The sequence below is a fragment of the Amia ocellicauda genome, chromosome 8 (genome assembly GCF_036373705.1).
Source record: "Amia ocellicauda isolate fAmiCal2 chromosome 8, fAmiCal2.hap1, whole genome shotgun sequence".
In the NCBI taxonomy this organism is placed as follows: domain Eukaryota; kingdom Metazoa; phylum Chordata; class Actinopteri; order Amiiformes; family Amiidae; genus Amia; species Amia ocellicauda.
In genome coordinates this window covers 39,024,715-39,046,903 of record NC_089857.1, presented here as the reverse complement: position 1 = coordinate 39,046,903, position 22,189 = coordinate 39,024,715, and the positions used below count along the sequence as shown (strand labels likewise).

The 22,189-nt window shown below is 38.8% G+C and overlaps 3 protein-coding genes and 1 non-coding gene across 4 annotated transcripts; 1 reads left to right on the top strand and 3 right to left on the bottom strand.

Annotated features, from left to right (window-relative positions):
- Positions 1-85: 85 nt before the first annotated feature.
- LOC136755259 (sperm-associated microtubule inner protein 10-like) lies at positions 86-1,365 on the bottom strand. Its single transcript, XM_066711728.1, has 3 exons — positions 1,283-1,365; positions 830-938; positions 86-364 (listed from the first exon to the last, which is right to left on the bottom strand). The coding sequence occupies exons 1-3, from the start codon at positions 1,360-1,362 to the stop codon at positions 158-160; spliced, it is 396 nt and encodes a 131-aa protein (XP_066567825.1). The 5' UTR covers positions 1,363-1,365; the 3' UTR covers positions 86-157.
- Positions 1,366-1,731: 366 nt separating this feature from the next.
- Positions 1,732-7,541, bottom strand: phax (phosphorylated adaptor for RNA export). Its single transcript, XM_066711345.1, has 5 exons — positions 7,411-7,541; positions 5,325-5,959; positions 4,983-5,103; positions 3,528-3,611; positions 1,732-3,404 (listed from the first exon to the last, which is right to left on the bottom strand). Exons 1-5 carry the CDS (start codon positions 7,510-7,512, stop codon positions 3,135-3,137), a joined length of 1,212 nt encoding a protein of 403 aa, XP_066567442.1. The 5' UTR covers positions 7,513-7,541; the 3' UTR covers positions 1,732-3,134.
- Positions 7,542-7,760: 219 nt separating this feature from the next.
- On the bottom strand, positions 7,761-7,832 carry trnam-cau (transfer RNA methionine (anticodon CAU)). Its single transcript has one exon. It is a non-coding gene; the product is annotated as a tRNA-Met (tRNA).
- Positions 7,833-8,300: 468 nt separating this feature from the next.
- On the top strand, positions 8,301-16,353 carry aldh7a1 (aldehyde dehydrogenase 7 family, member A1). The gene is made up of 18 exons (XM_066711344.1): positions 8,301-8,526; positions 9,397-9,450; positions 10,019-10,084; positions 10,421-10,501; positions 10,719-10,842; positions 11,028-11,160; positions 11,334-11,378; positions 11,708-11,785; positions 12,154-12,251; positions 12,389-12,430; positions 12,713-12,807; positions 13,295-13,379; positions 13,991-14,097; positions 14,214-14,330; positions 14,533-14,630; positions 15,007-15,080; positions 15,580-15,655; positions 15,834-16,353. Exons 1-18 carry the CDS (start codon positions 8,335-8,337, stop codon positions 15,886-15,888), a joined length of 1,620 nt encoding a protein of 539 aa, XP_066567441.1. The 5' UTR covers positions 8,301-8,334; the 3' UTR covers positions 15,889-16,353.
- The last annotated feature ends 5,836 nt before the right edge of the window (positions 16,354-22,189 follow it).

Genomic DNA, 22,189 nt, shown 5'->3' with positions numbered 1-22,189 from the left:
CATTACTTGGGCATATAGGACCTAATCTTTCCAGTTTATTTACTAGTTAATTTTACCTCAAAAATGTAATTGGAAAAAAAACAGATTATTTTAAGATCTTTATTTAAAACTAATACATTTGGGTTTCACATTCCAGTTACACTGGCAGGTAGGGGATTTAACACACACCTCTTCTGGTGATCAGCGAACTGCGGTACTTGGAGTAGTAAGAGGCAATCGGCGGCTCCTGGCTGTGCTGTGGGACGCTGCAGACCGTAGTGTCCAGTAGGCCTGTCCGCTCCTGCCCGTGACACAGCCGCTCCCGGTGCTGCCAGAACAGGCTGTCCTCGTGCGCACCGTGGGGGATGTCCGCCAATTCTGCATTCTAATGGGCCCGAGCAAAACCAGGCATTTCAGGGTACGATGCAGCTCAAGAACCCACACTCGTATTGGTGGTTCTCAACCCAGGACTTGGAGGCCTTGTTCCAACTGAGCTTTTCACTAAACCCCTCATGGAAGTAACGGTCTGATTTCAACTTTTGCAGGTGTTTTCTGTCCTGGAGGTTACATGTGTGGAAACTGAATGAAAGCTGGGCAACACAGGGGTCCTCTGGGACCAGGGCTGGCAAGCCAATGCCATCTATAATATTTGCTAAAAGTAGCAACAAATGTCAAATTGACACCCGAGATAAAACTGTGAAAAGACATTTTCATTATTACAGTGCAAATGATAGTTTTAGTCTCAAGTTGTTTAACTATCAGGGATCAAATGAGTCACCTGTCCACATGCATTATTGATGTAGGTAGATATGGATCTATTTTTTTAAATAATTTTATATATGCCCCCTACCTTCAGTATGAGTTTCCTGTTTTCCATGTCTTTTCTCCATTGCATTACATAATTCTTTGGTATCATGGGATGCTGACATGAAAAGACAGGCAGGTGTGTAGAGCTCAATCTGCCACATATAAAAGTAAACCAGCTTTAAGGTTTGAAAATTCTGCATACTGTAATACAGCATTTGTATTACCAGCAATAAACACTGGTATCCTGCCCATAGAAACAATATGTTCACAAGTAATATTGATAAATCTTAAACTCTCAATTGAATTCTAAAATACTTAGTTAATATAACTACATTGTCATATTTTAGATTTTCCTCCTAGATGGGTAAGAATTTTAATTGCCTTAAAAAATATAAAGTAAAAACACCCTTCACAACTACCTTTACAGTGCTTAGATACTAAAATCAACAACAACAAAAATTGCTATAATCAATGCAAATTCTGTTATTTCACTTACCCTTTAATATCGGTGTCTGTTGCTATGTTGGCCATGTTTGTTGACTGCAGGGAACCCTTGGAAACCTGGCAGGGAATCATGGGAAATGGCTGCCAGGATTGAAAGATGCACAGAATTGTGTAACAGCACTGTGAGAAGGGTGCACTAAAGCAGAGTGTAAAGATCACAAAAAGGGTTTAAAAAGATGCATTGAAATAAAGCAAACCGCTATTATATCCTCGTTTAAAAGACAGATACAGTCCCCTTATTTCTAATTATTGCAATTCACTGGGGAAATGCTTTTAATAGTAAGTTGCGATCACAGCTTTGAGTAGAGCTTTTATCCTTTTTGTTGCAATGTTTGATTTGATCATTTATCCCAATTTTATTATATTGATTTATACACCAGTTTAAATGTCTTAATGGTAATAACATATATTGAATCATTATGAAACACAACATTCACATCATTTGATTGAAAATGGTGGAAAAAAATATTTAATTTAGGTAGTTCAAGTACAAAGGTTTTTGCTGACAATTGTTCATGATTAGGGGATTAGGTTAAAACATTACCTTTAATTTGTTCACAGAAGATAATTACAGATAGGTTTTGTATTAGACTTTAAACAGCTTGTCAATTATAATCTCTACATAGAAGATACACACACAGAAGTTCAATACAATAAACAATTAGACAAACTGGTTTCCTGACCAAAATAATACATTTATAGTAAGTGCTCAATGGTAGAACATGACAGATAAAGAGTCCACAAGCAGAACGATCAAAATCACATTTCTGAAACCTCCTTAGTGCTGCCACTATAAAGTTGGTCTTAACAGAGTAAAATCATCAGTTCTGCTATTAACAAAATCATGTCACATTTTCTGTCTGCGAATCACAAGTCTCATCACAGCATGTGGTTATCCAATTAGTTTCTTATTTAAATCATTTTTAATGTCACATGCAGCACCTTTCAGTTTGTCTATACGGTAATATGTCTAAGAGGTCTTTTAAATGAGCAAATTAGAGATTACCGAATACATTCAAATAATATCTCGTCTCGCCGACACTAGAGACCAATTGTGTCCCAGAGCATGTTTCCTAACATCCAAGGATACTATCATATGACATTTACGTCATGCATATTAAATCATTCATGAAGCTTTTTGCGATTCTCCAAACAACGTAGCAGGTCACTGATCATTCTGCATGTGGACTTTTTTGTTTTTGTTGAGAATTAGAAGGCTAATGGAGGTAAACGCTATTTTCAGAAAAGCATTCACGTTTTCTAGATTGTAGAACTAATTTACATTCTAAAATGCACTCTGTAGTGCATTAAAGCCATCAGTAATAAATGGCAATTAGGTAATAGTTAATGAAACAGAAAAAGGACACTTCTTCCCACAATCCTGTATGTACAATATCTCTAACATGCAAACATACACACACCTCATTCAGACTGAGAATCGGTCGTTAAATCAAAGATGATATTTTTGATCCTAACTGCAGAGGCTCAATTTCTCATCCAATAGGCTACTTTTTTGTCAACAGAACACAAGCTTTTGGGGAAAGATAGCGTTACTGCTCATTTCTTGTAAATTAATCTGAAATGGTATATTGTGTAGTGTTCTGTCTGTTACATGTACGACCTGTGAGTGTAAGCACACGGTAGTGATCGAATCCCAATTTCCCCTTCCCTAATTTCACAAAGGATTTAGGTATGACCGATTTGAATCACACACTGAAAAGCAGCAGCAGAGAGACTCGTACGAAAGCTGGAGATTTTCCGTCTTTCTGCTACAAACATGCACAGACGATCCGGGAAAGGAAGATGCCTTTATTGTCGAGAACAGGAGCCTGCATCCACCATTGTTAAAATATCTCCAGGTCATTGGAATTATAGATTACTACAGCGTCTTCGGAATCCAGGGCCTGCTCAGCATGCCCTTCATGGGAATCATCTAGAGAAGCCAGAGCTTCATTGGTGTCGCTGGCAAAAGTCTCTCGGGAGGCATCGTCGTGCTCCTGCAGGTTCATGGTCTTGATGGCCTGCTTCATCTTCTTGCCCACGATGTGACGTCTCCGCTTCTTTGCCGCTTTTTTACTTGCATACTCTTTTTGGTTTTCATTGTAAAAGATTTCCTGTTAAAAACAAAAGGAAAGAAATGCCATTCCAAGATTTAACTAGCAATTGATGCATCACGTAGTGACAGATTAGCCTCGATTGACTTAACAGCCTTCTGAGAGCAATGCAGTGCATTTTACCTTGATCTGGTCATTAGAGATGCTGGGAGTGTTTTTTAACAGGTTCAGGTAAACGCCGCCTGGAGTTCGCCTCCTGCTGCCATCCTACACAGCAGAAATAATTCACAGGCTTTACTAAAAATATCTACAGGAACAATCACAAAAGAAAAAGCATTTTCTGCAGCCACAATGTTAGTCAAACATTTTCAAAAGCAAACTGCAATTCATGAAGACATACAAAAACATCTGTTCAAGAAGAGTAAAATTAGTTTTATTGTAATTTTGGTTGAACAAAAGCAGTCACTCATTCAATCTAATCAATGAATACCGCACTTTACATTAGAAATGAGAAAATAATGATTAGCAGTTTTCAACCTTTTCAGCAGCTTAGAGGGTGTTATTTAAACTAATTTAGCTCAGCTACTTGGCTATATGAAAGCCCTGCAAATGATAAAAGATGAACTCCCTTCTGATCTCAATGCTTTTTATGCAGTAAACAGACTCAGTTACCCTTGAAAGACAATATGAAGAGCTGAGGAGCCATAATTAGAAATGAAGCCCTTCTTCCAGTATGTGCATATCTTGTAGAATAATCACTTCCACCTACATCTGTCCCCATTATTTTTTATCCTTGTATGAACAAAATATGAATCACTGCTCCCCTTATGATTTTGTTTTCAATCAGTTAATCAAATATAGACGGAATATAATTCAACTAGGTAGTAAACACTACTAATGAGTGGATGTCCAAATACAGGCATCAAGAAGCTGCTAGTGTTTTTTAAGGTAAGTGTAGCATTAGATGAATAACATGCCGTTATTTAAAAAGGAGAACGAACACTGCTAGATTTAACAGAAGGCAACTACATTTCTTGTATGGGATTAATCAAAATGAAATGCATGCAAATACCCATTTAGGTTTGAAAATATTGTAACAAGAATGTAATAAAAAATAAACGGCATAAGCCAATGTAAACATACTAGGTTTAGCAAGATTCTTACTGATTTATTTTATGGACAGAGAACCATTTACAAACACACACAAACTAATATGCCCCAGACAATGAAATTATACACATTTAATATAAATACAATCATTTATTACCATTATCTAATAAACATGTTATTGATTCACTGTGGATTCCTTACAGCTGGCGAACCAGCCAGAAGGGGATCCACAAGGAGAGGAGTCAGGGAAAGGAATTGGGATTCCCCTCTCTGGGAAAATGTACATAACCTGGACTGTAGTAGCATTGTTATTGTGTGGCCAGCAGTCTTGGTGCATGTATAATTGTGAGGAAGGGAAGAAGGCAGTGCCTGAAAGTGGCAGACAGCATCTGATCTGTTGAGGACTATTATACTACTTGACTATTAATGTGTGATAAGTCTGACCTGGCAATGTTTAACTCATAACCAATAAATCAGATCCTTTCAGAATATTAAATAAGAAAAAGCCTTTTCAAGGGAAGTACTTACAATTGTGAAAACACCACCACTCTGCTCCACCTCTGCCGTTTCTGTCAATAATTCTATCGCTTTCTTCTTTCCGATGACTCTTACCACTCGCTCAATAAGATCTGCTTTTGGCTCCCTTAATCTGTGAACCAGAAAATAAACGGACATATAGTGCGTTTCAGAGACCACAAGTGAATATAGTCCTTTAGAAAATGCGAAGAACGAATGTTGTACCAGTAGACTATGAAAAGCTTCATATGAAAAGATTTGTCATAATACGTTTGAAACCATATTGGTGGCTGATATCTCTCCACTACTAAAGCACCCTGGGCCAATGGTACTGAAGCTCCGAGGCAGGCTGACCTGTGTGCGATCTCGTGAGACACTTTTTCCTCCTCGTCATCCTCGTGGATCTTGTAGCGGCCCTTGAAGTCCATCTCTTCCCTCTGGCCCAGCCTCTCTTTAGCTGGCCGTTTCCTCTTGAAGTGCCCCCCCCCGTTCTCCTCCTCCACCGCCTTGCCTTCCTTCTTGTCGTGCTGCATGTAGTCCTCCAGCTCGTCATCCAGCTTGGCTACCTCCTCCAGAGTTTGCTGCTGCCGTTCCTTCGCCATCATCTTGCGAGCCAGGATGAAGTTGTAGGTCTCAGACTGGCGGCTGTTCATGCTGATCTCGCCCTCCATGCCCAGGATGCCCAGTTCTGCCGCCACCATCTCCTGGCTCTGCTCCTGCACCACAGAGCCCCAGATGTTGTTCACCTTGCGATGCGCAGACAACTGCGCGGCATGGGGGCCAACAGGAGCCGCAGGGGGCTTGATGGGAGGCGGGTGGGAAGATTTCAGCCGTTTTTTCCTCCACATATTCTTCTCCTCGTCGGAGTCGGAGTCGTCGCTGGAGTCCGGCCCTGCTGCGCTGCGGTAGCTCGTGATGGATGGTGGGGGCTGTCGTGGCTCCAGCCTGCTCTGGAAAGACTGGCCGGTGAATGCAGAAGGTTGCTGCTTCTGAAACAGAGGAACAAGGAGTTACATTCAGCTTACCTGATTGTTCACTACGTACACTGATGTGAAAGCAGGATTTAATTGATATGAATAGCAAAGTACAAGTGTTAATATCCAGGCAACAATAATAATGAATGGGAAATATTATGCTTGATATCTTTATCCAGAAGCATTAATAATCAGATGCAAAGCTATACTTTTATTGTACAGGAAACTGTATGAAGTTAGGTTAAAAATATATGTAAATGTTATGTTCCTAAAAGCATAGTCCAGGGATGGGCAACTCCAGGCCTCTGGGAAGGGTGGGAAATGCTCTAGTGCTTGTATCATCCCAACATCTTAATTATTAAATTGTATAAACTGTTTCAATATTAAGAAAATAATTTGCGTGTATTAATTGGGTGCTAAGTGAAAGGTTCGTGGGAAACCTGCAGGAATCTGTTCCTTTGAGGACTGGGGTTGCCCTTCGGCAGAACAGACAATATTCAGCATTAGGATGAGATGCTATAACACTGGGCTAGACCAAACCAAACCTTTGACCCACTAGCGAATCGCAAAAAAGGAATGGCTGTTGATTTAGAAATAATCGAAAGTGACAATACATTAAATCGCGATATGGTAAAGAGAAACTTTGCGATTAGGTGGCTGGTCCAAGTTTTGATTCGGTCAAGTCCTTAATTGGTTTACACACACATATATGTTCTTAAAAAAAAAGTATATATATATATATATATATAAACAAGACAGATACAAGATAGTAGATGTAGTATAGATATAGTAGATACAAGATACTGCTCCACACATGCACTGAACAAAGCCGCAAGCCACGCGTTACAACGGTTTATTCTGGAGAGACATCACTGGAGAATATATAAAGGGGGGAAATATTTGAAAACGGTGACAGATATACGATGCAAGCACCAATATTTAAAATATACTAAGGAAATATACTTAATGACTATCTCGGTACTGAAATACAACTATCGTTTACCCTGATAACATTGCCTCAAACAAGTGTGATTACTTGACAATTTATAGTAAAAAACGTGTACTTCACTTAAATATACAAGCATAATATAAACAAGAGATCTTCACGCAAAGAAATGAAAGTGTGAATAAAGAAATGTCCAGATCATGTGCAAAGCATCTCAACATTTTAAACCCAAAGAGCTACAGCAACTCCGAAAACAGCAGCCCACCGCTTGGTTTTACACTGAAAGGTAATATACATACAACAACAAAAAACTAAATAATGAATGTAAAAACTTAATAGCCAACACCACAGACAATATTTAACGTGTTTTGTAACAGTGCACTCCGTGAAAACAAGCACAGTTGCCTATCAAACATAGCCTATCTATATAGACCGTCTTTATAAAGATAAAAGATTTTTAATTAATCTGAGAGATTGAACGTAACCTCTTTCACCGCGGTGTACTATCAGGTGACTATACCTGTACGTGGTCCTCTGTAGCAAATCCCATTTCTGAATCCGAGTTAGATCCAGAGATCTCTCCATCTTCCAGATCATCCATCCTGTCCGCACTCACCGCCATTTCCCGTAACCCGGAAATACAACAACGTGTTTTGACGCAACTTCCTGTGGTGTAGACAGCGGGGGCGCGTTACTGAACCTAAAGCGCCCTCTGCTGAAGACAAGCGCTCTATATGAACCGTCAGTGTTACACATTCAAGACTATTTAAAAACACCTCGCTCTATATAAAATAATCGTAATAATTACGAATAAATACATTATATATTTAAAAATTATATGCACATGGGGATTTAAAAAAAAAAAAAAGCTAGCAGAGGATGGTTTCGATCCATCGACCTCTGGGTTATGGGCCCAGCACGCTTCCGCTGCGCCACTCTGCTCGATGGAGCTATGTTCTTCTTCTTCTCCTCCTCCGCCTTCTTTTTCTGCTTCAATATATCTATCATTATATCATTGTAAAATTATTCCCACATTGGAAATAAATTAATCTCATGCGGGGGAACAGCATGCTTTATGTTAAATGTAGGCCTAATTAAATATCGTTTGGCGCATTTTTATTACTTGCACTGATTATCACCGGTTATTTTAGTACTTCTTTTTTGTTTTGCTGCATAATTTTAAACCGCGTTCTGGCAGCATAGCTTTCCGCAGATCTGCACAATCCCACCGACCCCATTGGTGGAGCAGCGCAGATCCGCGCAGACCTGCGGACATCTGCGCAACACGAACGGGACCTTATGTGGCCCGGGTCCAAAACGTAAAGAGTGCGTGCCTCTGACGTCGAGAGGCAGAACCCGAATCCACCAATCACAGGCTGCCGTTGTTGGGGTCTGTCTAGACAAGTGGCTACATTGAAGTCAGCGCTGCCAATGCACGCCAGCCATGCAGCTCTTATCAGCGACTGTTACACGGCACTTGGCCTTCAGGAGGGAAGTCCTTTCTCGCTGTTACAGACACACAGCAGCCATGTCCACACTCCTGATCAACCAGGCCAAGTACTCCTGGCTCAAAGACTTAGGGCTCCAGGAGGAGAATGACGGTGTTTATAACGGATCGTGGGGTGGCAAAGGAGAGGTAAGACGAGAGATCACGGCGCATTGCAGAGATTTTCGTTTTCTAAAAATACATGGAAAGATGGCTGCAAAACGAGACCGATCACTTCTTCATCCGAACGCCTGCACACTGGGAAACGATAAGTACATTGTACCATACAACTATTTTAGCGGGATTTCCTGTTTTCCTCATTATTTTAACATGCATTTTTCATTGTCGTTTTACTGTTTACGGTGGTGTTTTTGTGATGTTAGAAATGACTGCAGAAATCTCACCCTGGTCACAGAGGCTGGGTCAGTAGCCCCAATGTTGCTCAAAATGACTTTTTGCAGTTCAATTAAGCCTTACGTTTGATTGGCAATAAAGTAACAACCTTAGTGCGGTAGCCCCCTATACATGATATTGTCCAGTATATTTGTTTTGACAGTTGGACAGTGCCACGTCTCTCAAATGACACCAGCACACCACAGCTCAACGTGTGGCCTCTTTCTGTAGTGTGGCAAGAGGACAGAGCAGCCCCCATAGCATTACCGTTCCCAGAGTCTGACAATAGAAAGGTCACTTTCTCAGTGCCACCCCAAACCCTTTCAATCTGGTCCGATGCCTAACTGTACACATCACATTTTTAAAGTTATAATTCCTTTAATATGTAAACCCTGGTCAAATAAGGAAAAGCTTACATACATCTGTAGGCTACTGAACAACTAAAATTGAATACAGCCATTATTAAAGGTGACTTTGATCTTTTGACCAAACCTCTGACTGGTTCTTTGAGAATAAACAGCCAGGAAAGGATTTCAGGTGCAAAGGTTTTTCATATGGAAAAAACCCAACTAGTTAGTTATGCATTGAATGTGTGCCATTTAGCTCCATTGACTTCTGTCTTAACAGGTGGTCACCTCTTACTGTCCTGCCAACAACGAGCCGATCGCAAGAGTACGGCAGGTAACTTCAGCCTCATTGTCTTCTATTTATGAACCCTGTTACATTGTATGGCCGATGCTTGATCTGTACGGTGCAGTGTCTAAGTATTCAGGCTACTTAATGTAAGCAAAGGACTTGTAAAAAGTAATTTGTCTAATGTACAAAAAAACATTCCATCAAATTTAATTTTATAAACCCCTCTTCCTGGATTGTCTCATCTACTCTCAAAGTTTTCAAGTGCAATAAAGTAATTCTCATGAAAAAGATTATTGCAGGTGTATAAATTATAGATGCAAGACCGCATTCATATTGATTTCACTTTCTAGACAGAACTTCAGCTTCAAATGTATTGGTCAAACTACAGACATAAAACAGTCTTGCAAGTAGTATTATTAGTGGTATTATAACTAGGCAAAATAAAATATCTATTTCATTCTGAACATTTGGACCCATGTACGAGCTTATTATTATATATATATAATATATAATGTGTGTTCAACAACTTTCTCTCAGTGCTGTAAATCTATCCTAACACTTGGTGAATATCCACCACAATGTAAACTTCCCCAAACTAATATTTTCCCCCAAGGCTACCATGGCCGAGTATGAAGAGACGGTGAAAAAGTCCAGAGAAGCGTGGAAGGTGTGGGCAGATGTGAGTAAAGTAAACCCTTCTGACATTTAAGTGCTTCCATGTGTACATCTTAGAATGAAACTGTAATCTCAGCAGGCATATGATGAATGGTGACATAGAAAAATATAAGATGACTAACTGGTGACTCCAAGGAAATTGTAATGTTGCTAATTTCAGGTTGTATTTTGTATAATGCATACATCGATTCAAATGGTTAAAATTAGAACAAACATTTCAGCTTTTACAACTTACATTTGTTTGAAGCTGGATCTTTACAACTAAGGACTTATAAGTTCATGAACATATTTTCTGTGTGTATTGTAAAATACCTTAATGTTTTCTTAATGTTTTATGTAGGTTCCAGCCCCAAAACGAGGGGAAATTGTAAGACAAATAGGAGATGCTTTAAGAAAGAAGATTAAAGTGCTGGGGAGCTTGGTAAGAGCCTGTGTTTTCTACATTCACATTTTAGGAGTAAACTTACATTGCAGATAAGCAGGTGGTACTATAGACCATTTTTTGACCACATAAAATGAGTGTTTTTTTTCTTCTCATATTTGGTACTTTTTGGTTCATTGTGTGTTTTTTTTTTTTTTGCCTTTCATGCATCAAATTGAAAAATAAATCCTGTTTTTTACTTTTTTCCCCCTCATAGGTTTCCTTGGAAATGGGCAAGATCTACGTGGAGGGTGTGGGAGAGGTCCAGGAATACGTGGATGTCTGTGACTATGCAGTTGGTCTGTCCCGAATGATTGGTGGGCCTGTTCTTCCGTCGGAGAGTACGTCTGGATAACTTTTTGTGAATGTCCCAAACTGAGATCTGTTGTGAATGTAAACTGAAAGGTGTAATTTGTGGGAGGGGTTGTTGTTGTTCTAGAGTGTTTAGGATACATTTCCTTATATTTAATTTTTTTTAAATTGCATCTCTTTCAGATCATGAATATACTTCTCTTTCTTTGCACAGGACCAGGCCATGCCCTTATTGAGCAGTGGAACCCTGTGGGTCTTGTTGGGATCATCACCGCCTTTAACTTTCCAGTAGCAGTTTATGGTTGGAACAATGCTATTGCACTCATCTGTGGGAACGTTTGCCTCTGGTAAGGTTCAGCCTAAAAATAATATTCCAGACACACAGGTTAAAGTTATTTAGAAGTAGTTTGCAACATTTACTTAAATGTTTAAATATCTTTGTGTACTGTGTTCACATTTGGCTATTCATTTAAATAACACTTTATTGCTTTTTTAATAACATAATTTTCATCCTTTTTAGGAAAGGTGCACCGACAACTCCCCTCACCAGTGTAGCTGTTACAAAGTAAGTATAATTTTATTGCACTTTAATGCCGACCAGATAGGAGAGAAGATAACAGACCCACATGTCTGTCCTGTGATGAGTGGGAGCTCGGCTTCTGCCTGACAACTTGTCAAACCGGGGTAAAATTAAGGCACATGTAATGTTTAATGTAAGGGGGGCTTGTAGGATGTTGTTTATTTCTTGGCAGATGCCCTTATCCAGGGCAACTTACCAAATATAGGAGCAATACAAAGTGCAAAAATACAGTACAGTTTGAAGTATACTAGGTGCCAGATTTTGCTACTGCATAAAATATATTTTTTCTGTACCCCATTGATCTGTGTCTTCAGAATAGTTGCAGAGGTACTGGAAGAGAACAACCTGCCCGGTGCAATTTGCTCGATGACGTGTGGAGGGGCTGATATTGGGTAAGCACTGTGTTGTGACGTGTGACGTGCTCTGTGTTTGAACACCTGTGTGTCCCGCTGTCTTATCGCATTGAAGGCATTTTCTTGCTCTGAATACCTGATGACTCTGTGGTTTATCTATGGCACGCAAAAACCAATTATGCTTCCCAATGATCCTCAGTCATGCACTTGCATGAATATGTATTTTTACACAGGCATATAACACACAGATGTGTTACTCCAGACATTATTTACTAATTGTATAAGTTACTCCTTCCAATAATTTTGTTTGCTCTTTTCTTATATTGCATTTTATTTATATACATAAAATCTCTGTTTGTAAATCAAAGTAAAAACAAAGTTGTCGTGGGTTTGTGCTCCTTCTGCAGCACGGCCATGGCCAAGGACGAGCGCGTTGACCTGCTGTCCTTCACTGGCAGCACCAGTGTGGGAAAGCAGGTGTCTATGATGGTGCAGGAAAGATTTGGTAAGTTTGGCTAAAACTGGCAATACAGCTGACTTGTTGTCCCTGTTCTTCTATATTGGATTCATTATAGATACATCGTTGCTTTGATTTTATCATTATCATTATTATTCTTACAATTTCATTCCTTTTCTCTGTAGGACGCCAGTTGCTTGAGCTTGGTGGGAACAATGCTATTGTGGGTAAGGTGCAATGCGTTTCGTACTTTCACAGTTGTCACTTTAAACTAAAATATAACTAAATGATTATAGTCTCTGAACAATGTCCACTTTGTCTGCTTGTCACCTTTATTCTCACAATTTTAAGCCCACTTCAATTGACTTTTCCTTTGACCTTTTACAGAAAAAAGCCTACAGTCTTGCGGGGGGGGAATAAAAGTTTGATGTTATGAAGTCACTGAACAAGAATGTGATGTCAGACTATCTTTTTTTCTCTCTCTAACTCTTTGACTGTGTGTTTTGCAGTGTTTGAAGATGCCGACTTGAATCTGGTGGTCCCATCTGCCGTGTTTGCTGCCGTGGGAACAGCAGGCCAGCGTTGCACAACCACAAGAAGGCTGGTGAGGCCCGAGGCTCAGTGGATTAGTTCAGTACATGCTGGAACAAAACTCTGAATATGTGGTTCATATTATATCTATATTTACACATTCAATCCATACAGACTTTTGAATGTCTGTCATTATTTTTAACTAGAAATGTAAATGCAAAGTATCAGTGTCATTTTCAGTTTCTTGTCTAATATACATTTATTAAAACAAGTTTTCTATTTATTATGAATAGGACTTTTACAATGTTTGTTCTTTTCTTCCAAGAAACCATTAATATAAATCTAAGCAATTGTTCTCCCATCTACAGTGCTAAATTGCTTCCATTATCACTACTTCTGCAAACCACGATAAGGCATTTTTAATGCACATTTATTACAAAAACACTTGGATTTGCACATTTTAATCTTTTCAGTTCAGATTATGGTCTCTGCAATCTAGAAAACTAGATGTTTTATGTCAGCAAGAGCCTAGTGTATAACTTTTGTGTGGACTTTTTCAGCTGCTACATGAAAGTGTTCACGATAAAGTTGTAGAGAGAATCTCAAAGGCCTACAAGCAAGTCAGAATCGGCGATCCCTGGGACCGTAAGTGTTCATTCATCTTAATCTCAGACCAAAGAAATGCTCATGCAGAGCTATGTCAGTTTAACACTTTTTCAACCTTATTTTAATATATTATCTTTAATAATTAAAATGGTGCATTATTTCACCTTTTCAAAAGATTATCCTGATGTTAAGCTATTTAAGCTCTCGATTCTGCTACTTCAGAATACTTGTATGTTAGTACTAATTGGGTGGGAGATGTATTCAGCGTAAAAGCACAATTACCACACTTACAGACTGCAGGACAGCAGCTTGTAATTGAAAGAGTAACAGCCGAAGACACTGCGGATCTTCGCTAATATACTCTGAAGAGTGTGATCAGCTGAGATTTGAATTAACCTTGTGAAGTGTGATGCGGAGTGTGGAGTCAGAAAGGCCAGGCAGGTTAATTATGAGGACCTGTGCGGGTGGCGGAGAGAGGGCCTTGATTAGCTTTGTATAATATAAAGGAAGTGAAGCGGGAGAGAACTTCAGGACCTGTCAGGTCGTCTTAACAAAATAAAAATCTTCCCCCACTCGGCAACAGTATTGGGAGTTAAGGAAGCAAGTGCACCGCAATGGCTGACGTTTGTGAATCCTGTCTGTGTTCACAGCTACCACGTTGTACGGACCTCTTCACACAAAGCAGGCGGTGGAGATGTACAAGGATGCGGTGGAGAAAGCCAGACAGCAGGGGGGCACTGTAGTGTGTGGTGGAAAGGTATGAAACATGACCTGCTTGGTGCATAAGAGTTTCAGTGAAGACTTAATATATTCATTTTTCATGACAATACCTTAATAGTCACTCATAATATTGGAAAATATTTTACTCTCCAGGTGATGGATCGGCCTGGAAACTATGTGGAGCCGACCATTATCACAGGTCTTGCCCACGATGCGCCAATCGTCCAGACCGAAACCTTTGTCCCTATTCTGTATGTCCTGAAATTCAAGGTAAGAATCCCAAGCTTGTGTTTGATGTTAGCGTATGTACGTATGTTCTAACAAGATGAAGTCTGACATAGCGTGCGACAACCTAATTGATGGCTGTCCTGATTCATTTCTCTTCAAATGGATGAAGCCGATTTGCCACGATATAATCGGCTCCTCTGAATGCTTTCGCTCAGGTTAGTCATTTTCAATGCTCTTGTTGTAGACGGAGGAAGAAGCTTTCGCCTGGAACAACGAGGTGAAGCAAGGTCTGTCCAGCAGCATCTTCACCAAAGACATGGGCCGAGTTTTCCGCTGGCTGGGGTAAGGCTGCTTTATGGCGGTGATCTGTAACTGGTGGATTGATGATGTCTTTCATCAGAGCTAAGGGGAGCTATTTGCAGTCGTATGGGAGATGTGGGATATAAGCTATTACTTTTCACAACAACGGTCATTGCCTTGCTTCGTCCAGCCTCCAAAAACAAACAAGCCGAACGGTCGTGCTGTACCTCGGGGCAGCAACCCTATTATCTGCGGTGGTGAATGTTTTGATATGAAGTCCAAAGGCAAAGACACGTGTGGATGATGTTGTATTAACTGGGGGGGAGGGGATTATAAGTGAAAATATGCAGACAGTGCAGAACAATGCAGTCTTAAGGCAGGCTTTCATGTTTGGTGTTTGATGTCTCCGTCTCCACAGACCGAAAGGCTCGGACTGCGGCATCGTCAATGTGAACATTCCTACCAGCGGGGCCGAGATCGGAGGCGCTTTTGGTGAGTCCTATTACTGTGATTTTACTTTCCTTCCGTGCCCTGTTCAGAGATCCCCAGGCTCATCCGCCTTGAGCCCCCCAGTGTCCTGAACAGCGTCTCCAAAACGTTGAGATTTGTTTTACAATGAAAGGCAGTGTAAAGATTTTCATTCATTTAACCAAAGCCTTGAGGAAGCAATTAAATAAAAAAAAGTTTTCATCTACTGTTTAGGAATAATAGATTTCAGTAATTAATAAAAGTGGTGTTTTTTACATGTTGAGCCAAATCCGTCTGTCTTTGCACTCTAGTGTTTTTAGCAGTGGGGGGGTGTTTAAGCTGATGCATTTTTGTAAAGCACTGTGTCCCTTTAAAGTGTCCCTTTTAAGATATTTTAAAACTAGCTGAATTTCAAGCTAGTTCATCATTTCTGACGTGTCATGCTAGTTGATAGTTTAACCGAGCAGGCCAGCCTGTGTCTTCGCTTGTGCTTCTGTTCACTTTCCATGTGTTTTAAATGTAGGTGGCGAGAAACACACGGGAGGCGGAAGAGAGTCCGGGAGTGATTCTTGGAAGCAGTACATGAGGAGGTCCACTTGGTACGTGTAATTCTCTTATTTCATTAACAGTTTTGGGACATTACTTAACTAAAATAACACTGTTAATTCAAAAATAGTTTCTGTGTTTTGAAAACTTAAAAAGAGAAACTGGGGAGGAGAGTTATGGTGATTGTTGCCGCTCTAATATCTGACGGTTTTATCTTTTTCTGTATTACAGCACCATTAATTACAGCAAGGAACTTCCTCTCGCTCAGGGGATCAAATTTGAGTGAAAACGCATCCTAAAAGACCACAACCGCTCAGCACAGACTGACAGATCGGAGCGCTTCTTTTACCAGAGAGGTGTTAAATGCTACAATTAGTTTTTCAAGTTCGCACATCGTACTGGCATTAATTCTACTGTAATTTGGAAATGACACTAAAGAGTATTACCCACTCGTCTGACTGATTAAACTATCCCCTAAACTGGGCGAAATAATCTCTGATGAGATTTGTAGATTTGTTCATTGGAGAAATGTGTATCAGTTCTTAGCTAAAGAAACCAGTTAAACTGTCCATTTGAAATTGTATGAGAAGGGGAGAGTGTCAAACAAAATCCTGAATAAGAGCAGTGGCCAGCCTGATTGTACGCATTCTCTGCTTCTTGTGATCGGCATTTCTCCCTCCTGTACTCTCTTGCCTTTGTTACTCAGTGCAGGTGCTTTGTACATTAAAATAAACACTATATTTTGAATGAACACATTTGAGCTCATTATTTTCTTTACAGTGATTCTAAGTGTATATTTATTTATTTATTTATTAGCTGCCCTTACCCAGGGCAACAACAGTTTGTCACAAAATACACATCTCAAAAGATTTACAGAATATAGTAAAGATTAATAAACTAAATACAATACAGTGTAGATCCTAGTGAATATGAACTAAAATTAGGTCTATCTCTAATGCGAGCAGTCGTTAGATCAGGCATCATCAATATTACGTTTAGGGTTTTTTAATTGTAATTTATTAGTAATGGGAGATAGTGACTTTGTATTAACAATGGCAAACCAATACATGCGTTTGTATTTATTGCAGTGCAGTACGTTTGGCAACGATGTAAATAATGCCTAATATTAAAATGTTCATGTCTTTCCTTTCAAATCTAATTTAAATTGCATGGCACATTCTTTGTGGCCTTGCTGAATATTTTAAAACTGTTACAAAGGCATGCAACAGCACATCTACATTGTAAACATTTCTGTTATGACCTGCTGCACATGGTCTAGTATAAATGTTTGTCCCTGTCCTTACAGTGCATGGAAGCCAATGAAAGACAGACAAATCACTGTGAAATGTGGACATTTTCATGCCACCAGGAGGAGCTGTGGTATCACAAGTTAGTTTTCACACGGAAGCTAATCTTAGTCTTGAGGATGCTGTGAAGCGCAAACGAGTTTCTACTGAATCGTTCATTAAGTGGCACAACAGTTAATGCACTGCTAATGTTTTCTGTAGTGTTTATAAGGTTGTTAGTTTATAGGTGGAAATATTTAACTCGGCTGAGAGGATAAATAAAGGAACGACTTGTATATATTTTCTATATGTTGGTTCTCTGGGATCCAATCTGCTATTCTGGAGTTAAAAACACATGAAAGATTATATACATAGCAGTTCCTATAGATGAAGTCAGGTATTTCTCCTTTCCCTTCACACAAGAATTATACTCCTTTTAAGTCAGTGTTTTACTAGATATCTGTAAACCCTTTGGTCTTAATGTGTGGTTGAAATTATCTTTATTTCCCTTATTGTCCCTATTAATTCACAATAATGATCTGTAAATGAAGAAAAATATTCAACAGAGCAAGGCACTAAAGCCTACTTATGGTACAGCTTGCAGCCTCCCCTGCTTTAACATCTTAACAAAGTGTCTGTGTAGATCCTTGTGACAAACAGCACACTATGGATTCCTTTTATCATTAGATGTAATTTATTATTAATGTCAGACAACCACTCATCAAGCCTGCCGTGTGCTTGCCAGTGAATTACTATTCCCGTCGCTCAGCTACTGAGGACAACCGTATCATCTGTGAAAAATACAAGGTTAATAATTCAGCATGGCATGTCAAATCACATCAGCGGAAGAAAAAAATCCAAAGTGATTGACAAGAGAGAATTACACAAAATCATTTACAATATTCCTAAACCTCTCATTGGAATGACTGCGATGAGATCTTTAATTATATGACAAAAAGGTCTTAATGGAAATTGACATTTCTTTCATATGGCCTAATTGAATTTCCTCAACCAACAGATTAAACTGATGAAAGAGAATTACTGCTTATATCACTTGATACTTCAGGAGTGCTTCTGTAATGAGAATGAAAAATAAGATCGAGGGAGTGCATTAAATCTTCTTATATGTCTTAAGATTGCAAAGTGAGTGATTCTGTGAAATTCAGTGGGGGCGTTTGGCATGAACCAAAAATAATACATCTTTCTGTCATTTAGAAATCTCAAGTGCAGTTTTTTGTATTTTTTTATTATCAAGTGGATGATTATTGATAACTGGGAAATTATTGCTATTCCTTAATAAGAAAAAATACCTTATTTTATTTGCATGAAGAATCTACAGGTAGATGCAGCATTCTCAATAGGACGAGGTTTTACGTTTATTTATTAGTGGAATGTTTGTAGGATGATTATAAAAATGTAGTCTTCGCATTATTTAGAGATTTTTTTTTTCTTTACTGTAAATCATGGAGACTATTTTAGCTAGAATCGGCTCCAAATTTTTTTTTAAATATATTTTTCTGAGCAGAATAAAAACAGTTGATCTAAAAAGCGACTGAGATGGTACAGACTTCCACAAGACTAGTTCTGGAAGACAAGCCCACCTACCACACATGCTTCAGTGTAGGAAAAGCTTTCTGTTTGCCAGACGATGCCCATGTCATACTATTGCAGTTGCCACCAAGGGAAGTGGAATTTGAGATTGGCAGTTGTGTCAAAGTCTGAATGTTTCTGGGCCTAGCTGTAGTATATCGTTTCCAGATTTCCTTTCTTGTGAGGTATAAGAATCACAACGATAATGGCATAGATTGTTGTCATGATTTACCATGAGACCACAATGCATAAAATATTGCTGTTAGTATGTTTACGAGCATAAATACTAGTTGTTGATGGGACATGTCTTTGCCCTTTGCCATGATTGAATTATTAAAGACAGTGATAGGAGAATGACTGGTGGAAATGATCTTGATTATTCTATAAATTACAAGGCCATCGTTATCTTACTATTGTAGGAACTGGCTTCCTCGTTTTATAACCGTAATATAGGTAGTGCCATATTGAATTATTCTTCTGTTTGGAGCCTGACATTACTGAAGGAAAAAGTCAATTAGGTTCCTCTCTACTCTAATAATCAAAGCTTCTCTAATGAATGTCGGTGGAACGGGTTGAGATGCTGAGTGCGCTGCTCTCTTTTCAATCCTAATAAGAGTCACAATGTATTTCTAATAGCCTGTCATGTAGGTTCCATGATGACAGATACGAGCACACGGCTTCATTCCTCCCAAAGTGACGGCACGCTATGCTGGAACAAATTAAATGCAGTTCACAATATATTAAAATAGGAACTGTTGATTGATTCATGTTTTCATTAAACTGGAACTACATATCACTTCTCAAGTAGTATTTACACTGAGACCCTTTTGCAACTCATTATGTATCTTATTGTAAATAGATTGCATAGATTACCACAGCAGTACTCTACATACACTGTGTAACACATCACTGTGGATATTACAGCAGTTTTCATTTTCAAAACAGCTTTTACTCCCAGCAGGATCTTCCACACTTTTAAATTTCCAAACTTTCTACATTTCCAAAATGTACGTGCAGACAAAGTATCTTCAGATACTTTAAATTCAAGTTTAATACTTACAATGCAGCTACCTGAACTCACTTTTATTTTGTATAGTTTTTCTCCCGTAATTTCTATAATAATTTAAGGTAAAGGAGTAATTTTCAATGATGCCTATATTGTACATTTAGAAGTTGTATTACTCAATCCTGTAACTTTAACTAGTAAGCCTGAAGTTTACAATAACAACTGTTATTGTTAATTTACACGCTGTCACAAAAGGAAATGAAGAAACTGTGATCATTTAAAACAACATAGTCAGTTTCAACCTTTAAAGTAGTAACATTTCTGTGGTTTTAAAGTGACACCAACAGTATACAAACACCCTACACTATATAATTGATTTACATTAGACAGTTTATAAGTGTGAGTTACAAACACAAATACATCTACCTGCCAGACAAAAACAGATCCATTATTATCCACAGATTGTTAATTCATAAAAAGCCTTTAGAAATTGACTTTGAGAGAGCATTAATGCATTAGATCATGCATTACTTACACAAACTTCATTTTACTATCATATATGCTTGTGTTCCTTTTTGTTGCTTTAATTTTGACATCTTTTATCCAATCTGCTAAAATAATTCTCAGATCGGCAGCGAATAAGAGTCATTTTAAAGGAGGTTTCAGTTTTAATGTCATCCAATGGGTGACACTGTTGGTCCACTACACTGACTACATCATGAAACTCAAATGTGAATCAAGATGTAATGCTTTGATTTACTCATGCATTTTACATGGCTATTCACAAATGAACTGATACAGTTAATCTCTGATGATTTATTTACTCATCAAAATATTTTAGGAGACTTAATATAATGGACCATTGGATAGCTAAATTGTTCCTTAATTCGAGCTAGTAATACTTAACAGGTTTCAAATAAAGTGCATATGCTACTTGACTGTGGTGTGAATTTCAAACCGCACAAAAATAAATCAATATTAGAGCAATCTAATCATGAAATCCCCACATAGAATCCATGTGCAGGTTTCCTTTGTTATGAATAAAATAACATGACCTTTCTCGGGTTGAGCTGTGCAGACATTGTGTCACTGAAGCTCATACAAAGCAAGTAGAGTCTACATTTAAAGGTTTATTTACCTATTTAAAATAAGATATACTGCTGTACAATTCTCAAAATACATGACTTATTTTAAAAGAAGCTCACTTATTTCATTCTGGGGAGGAAACACAATAGTTTTCCAGGATCAAGTCGGATTTAAATGCAGGATATCCTGTCTCTTGGAGGAATGTTGTCATTTCCCGAACACAGCCATGAAAGACATTTACTTTATTCATATCCGGCACGAGGGATTCCTCTATATAACCAAAGAGCCTCTAATATATTTCTATTTGAATCCATTTCCCATTTTTATTGATTCCCTTATATTATTTTGTTTTTCTTTCTCAAGCAATCTAATATTCAAATAATAAAAATGAAGTTTACATTATTTAAATAATGAACTTATAAAGTGTCTAAGGAATGTATACCTTTAGCCTCACCATGTTCACATTAATTATAATGTATTAATTTTACCTGATGGTTGCAGTTGGCTGAATTTACCCCTGAATGGCCAATGAGGAGGACAAATGCACATGCATTTGGCAGTAGAAGAGGAACTGGGAGAGTGGATAGGATACAGGAAAGGGAGGAGAGATGTACACAGCCAAGGTCTCGACTCCCTGTGGTCATTAAGGATCCCGTGGCGCCTTATGAAAGGGATGGGGTGCTAACCCCAGTGTCCTGAATAAATCCCAAATCAATTGTGTACAAAGTGGCCTACCGAAAACTCCCCCTGTAGGTTAACTGGCAACTCAGCTTCCCGCCTCTCCACTGTCTTCACAGCGTGTCGACTTACTGGAGGACAATGGCTGCTGTTCTTCATCTTATAGGACAGCTACGTCTTGTAGCAGCGAGCTTGTATTCCACAACACTGGAAACTGAAACTTCATGAAGGGCTCCATTTACATTCACAGTCTGTCCGGGATCACATCACCCAGCTGCCATGCCCCATTGGGTTCAGACTTTCAGATTAAAGTCATTCTAAAGCATTACTTTTAACGACAGCTACAAAAAAAATCAAATGAACAATGCAAAAGGGCTGCCAGGTGTAATTTACACACCTTTGATTCCCCCCTATAGCTCACCAACAGCTAGGCCACATGACTTATTTATAGAGGGTGCTAGGCATTAAAATAAACCAGCCATTTGATAGCATTTGAGTTTTATGAGTGATTGTATTGTACTGTGCAACACCACGGAAAGACTCTGGGAACTACGGCTGCTCTCACAAGCAGATCACACTGAGGCCAAGCACGGCAGAAACTAATCTTTATTTCATGGAGTACTTTGTTTCACTAATCAATAATTTATTGGGATGTGAATTATTCATGACTCTCGGAGGCCTCATTAGCACAGTTTGTGTATTGTTTTTAATAGCCTTTGGCTACTGCAATTAGAAACAATCTCTGTTCGTATAAAACTGGTAAAACTTGTATTTGTTTATGTCAATTAGGGAGACATGGACTATTTACAGTAACATATGGTGGTGTTTACATGATGAATGGAGATGAGGCTTCGGCAACAGGGAAACTTAATTAATTTTATGCAGTGCTTCTTATGTGTTTGGAGGACAAAGATCTAAAGTGAAAGATGATTGTCTTAACA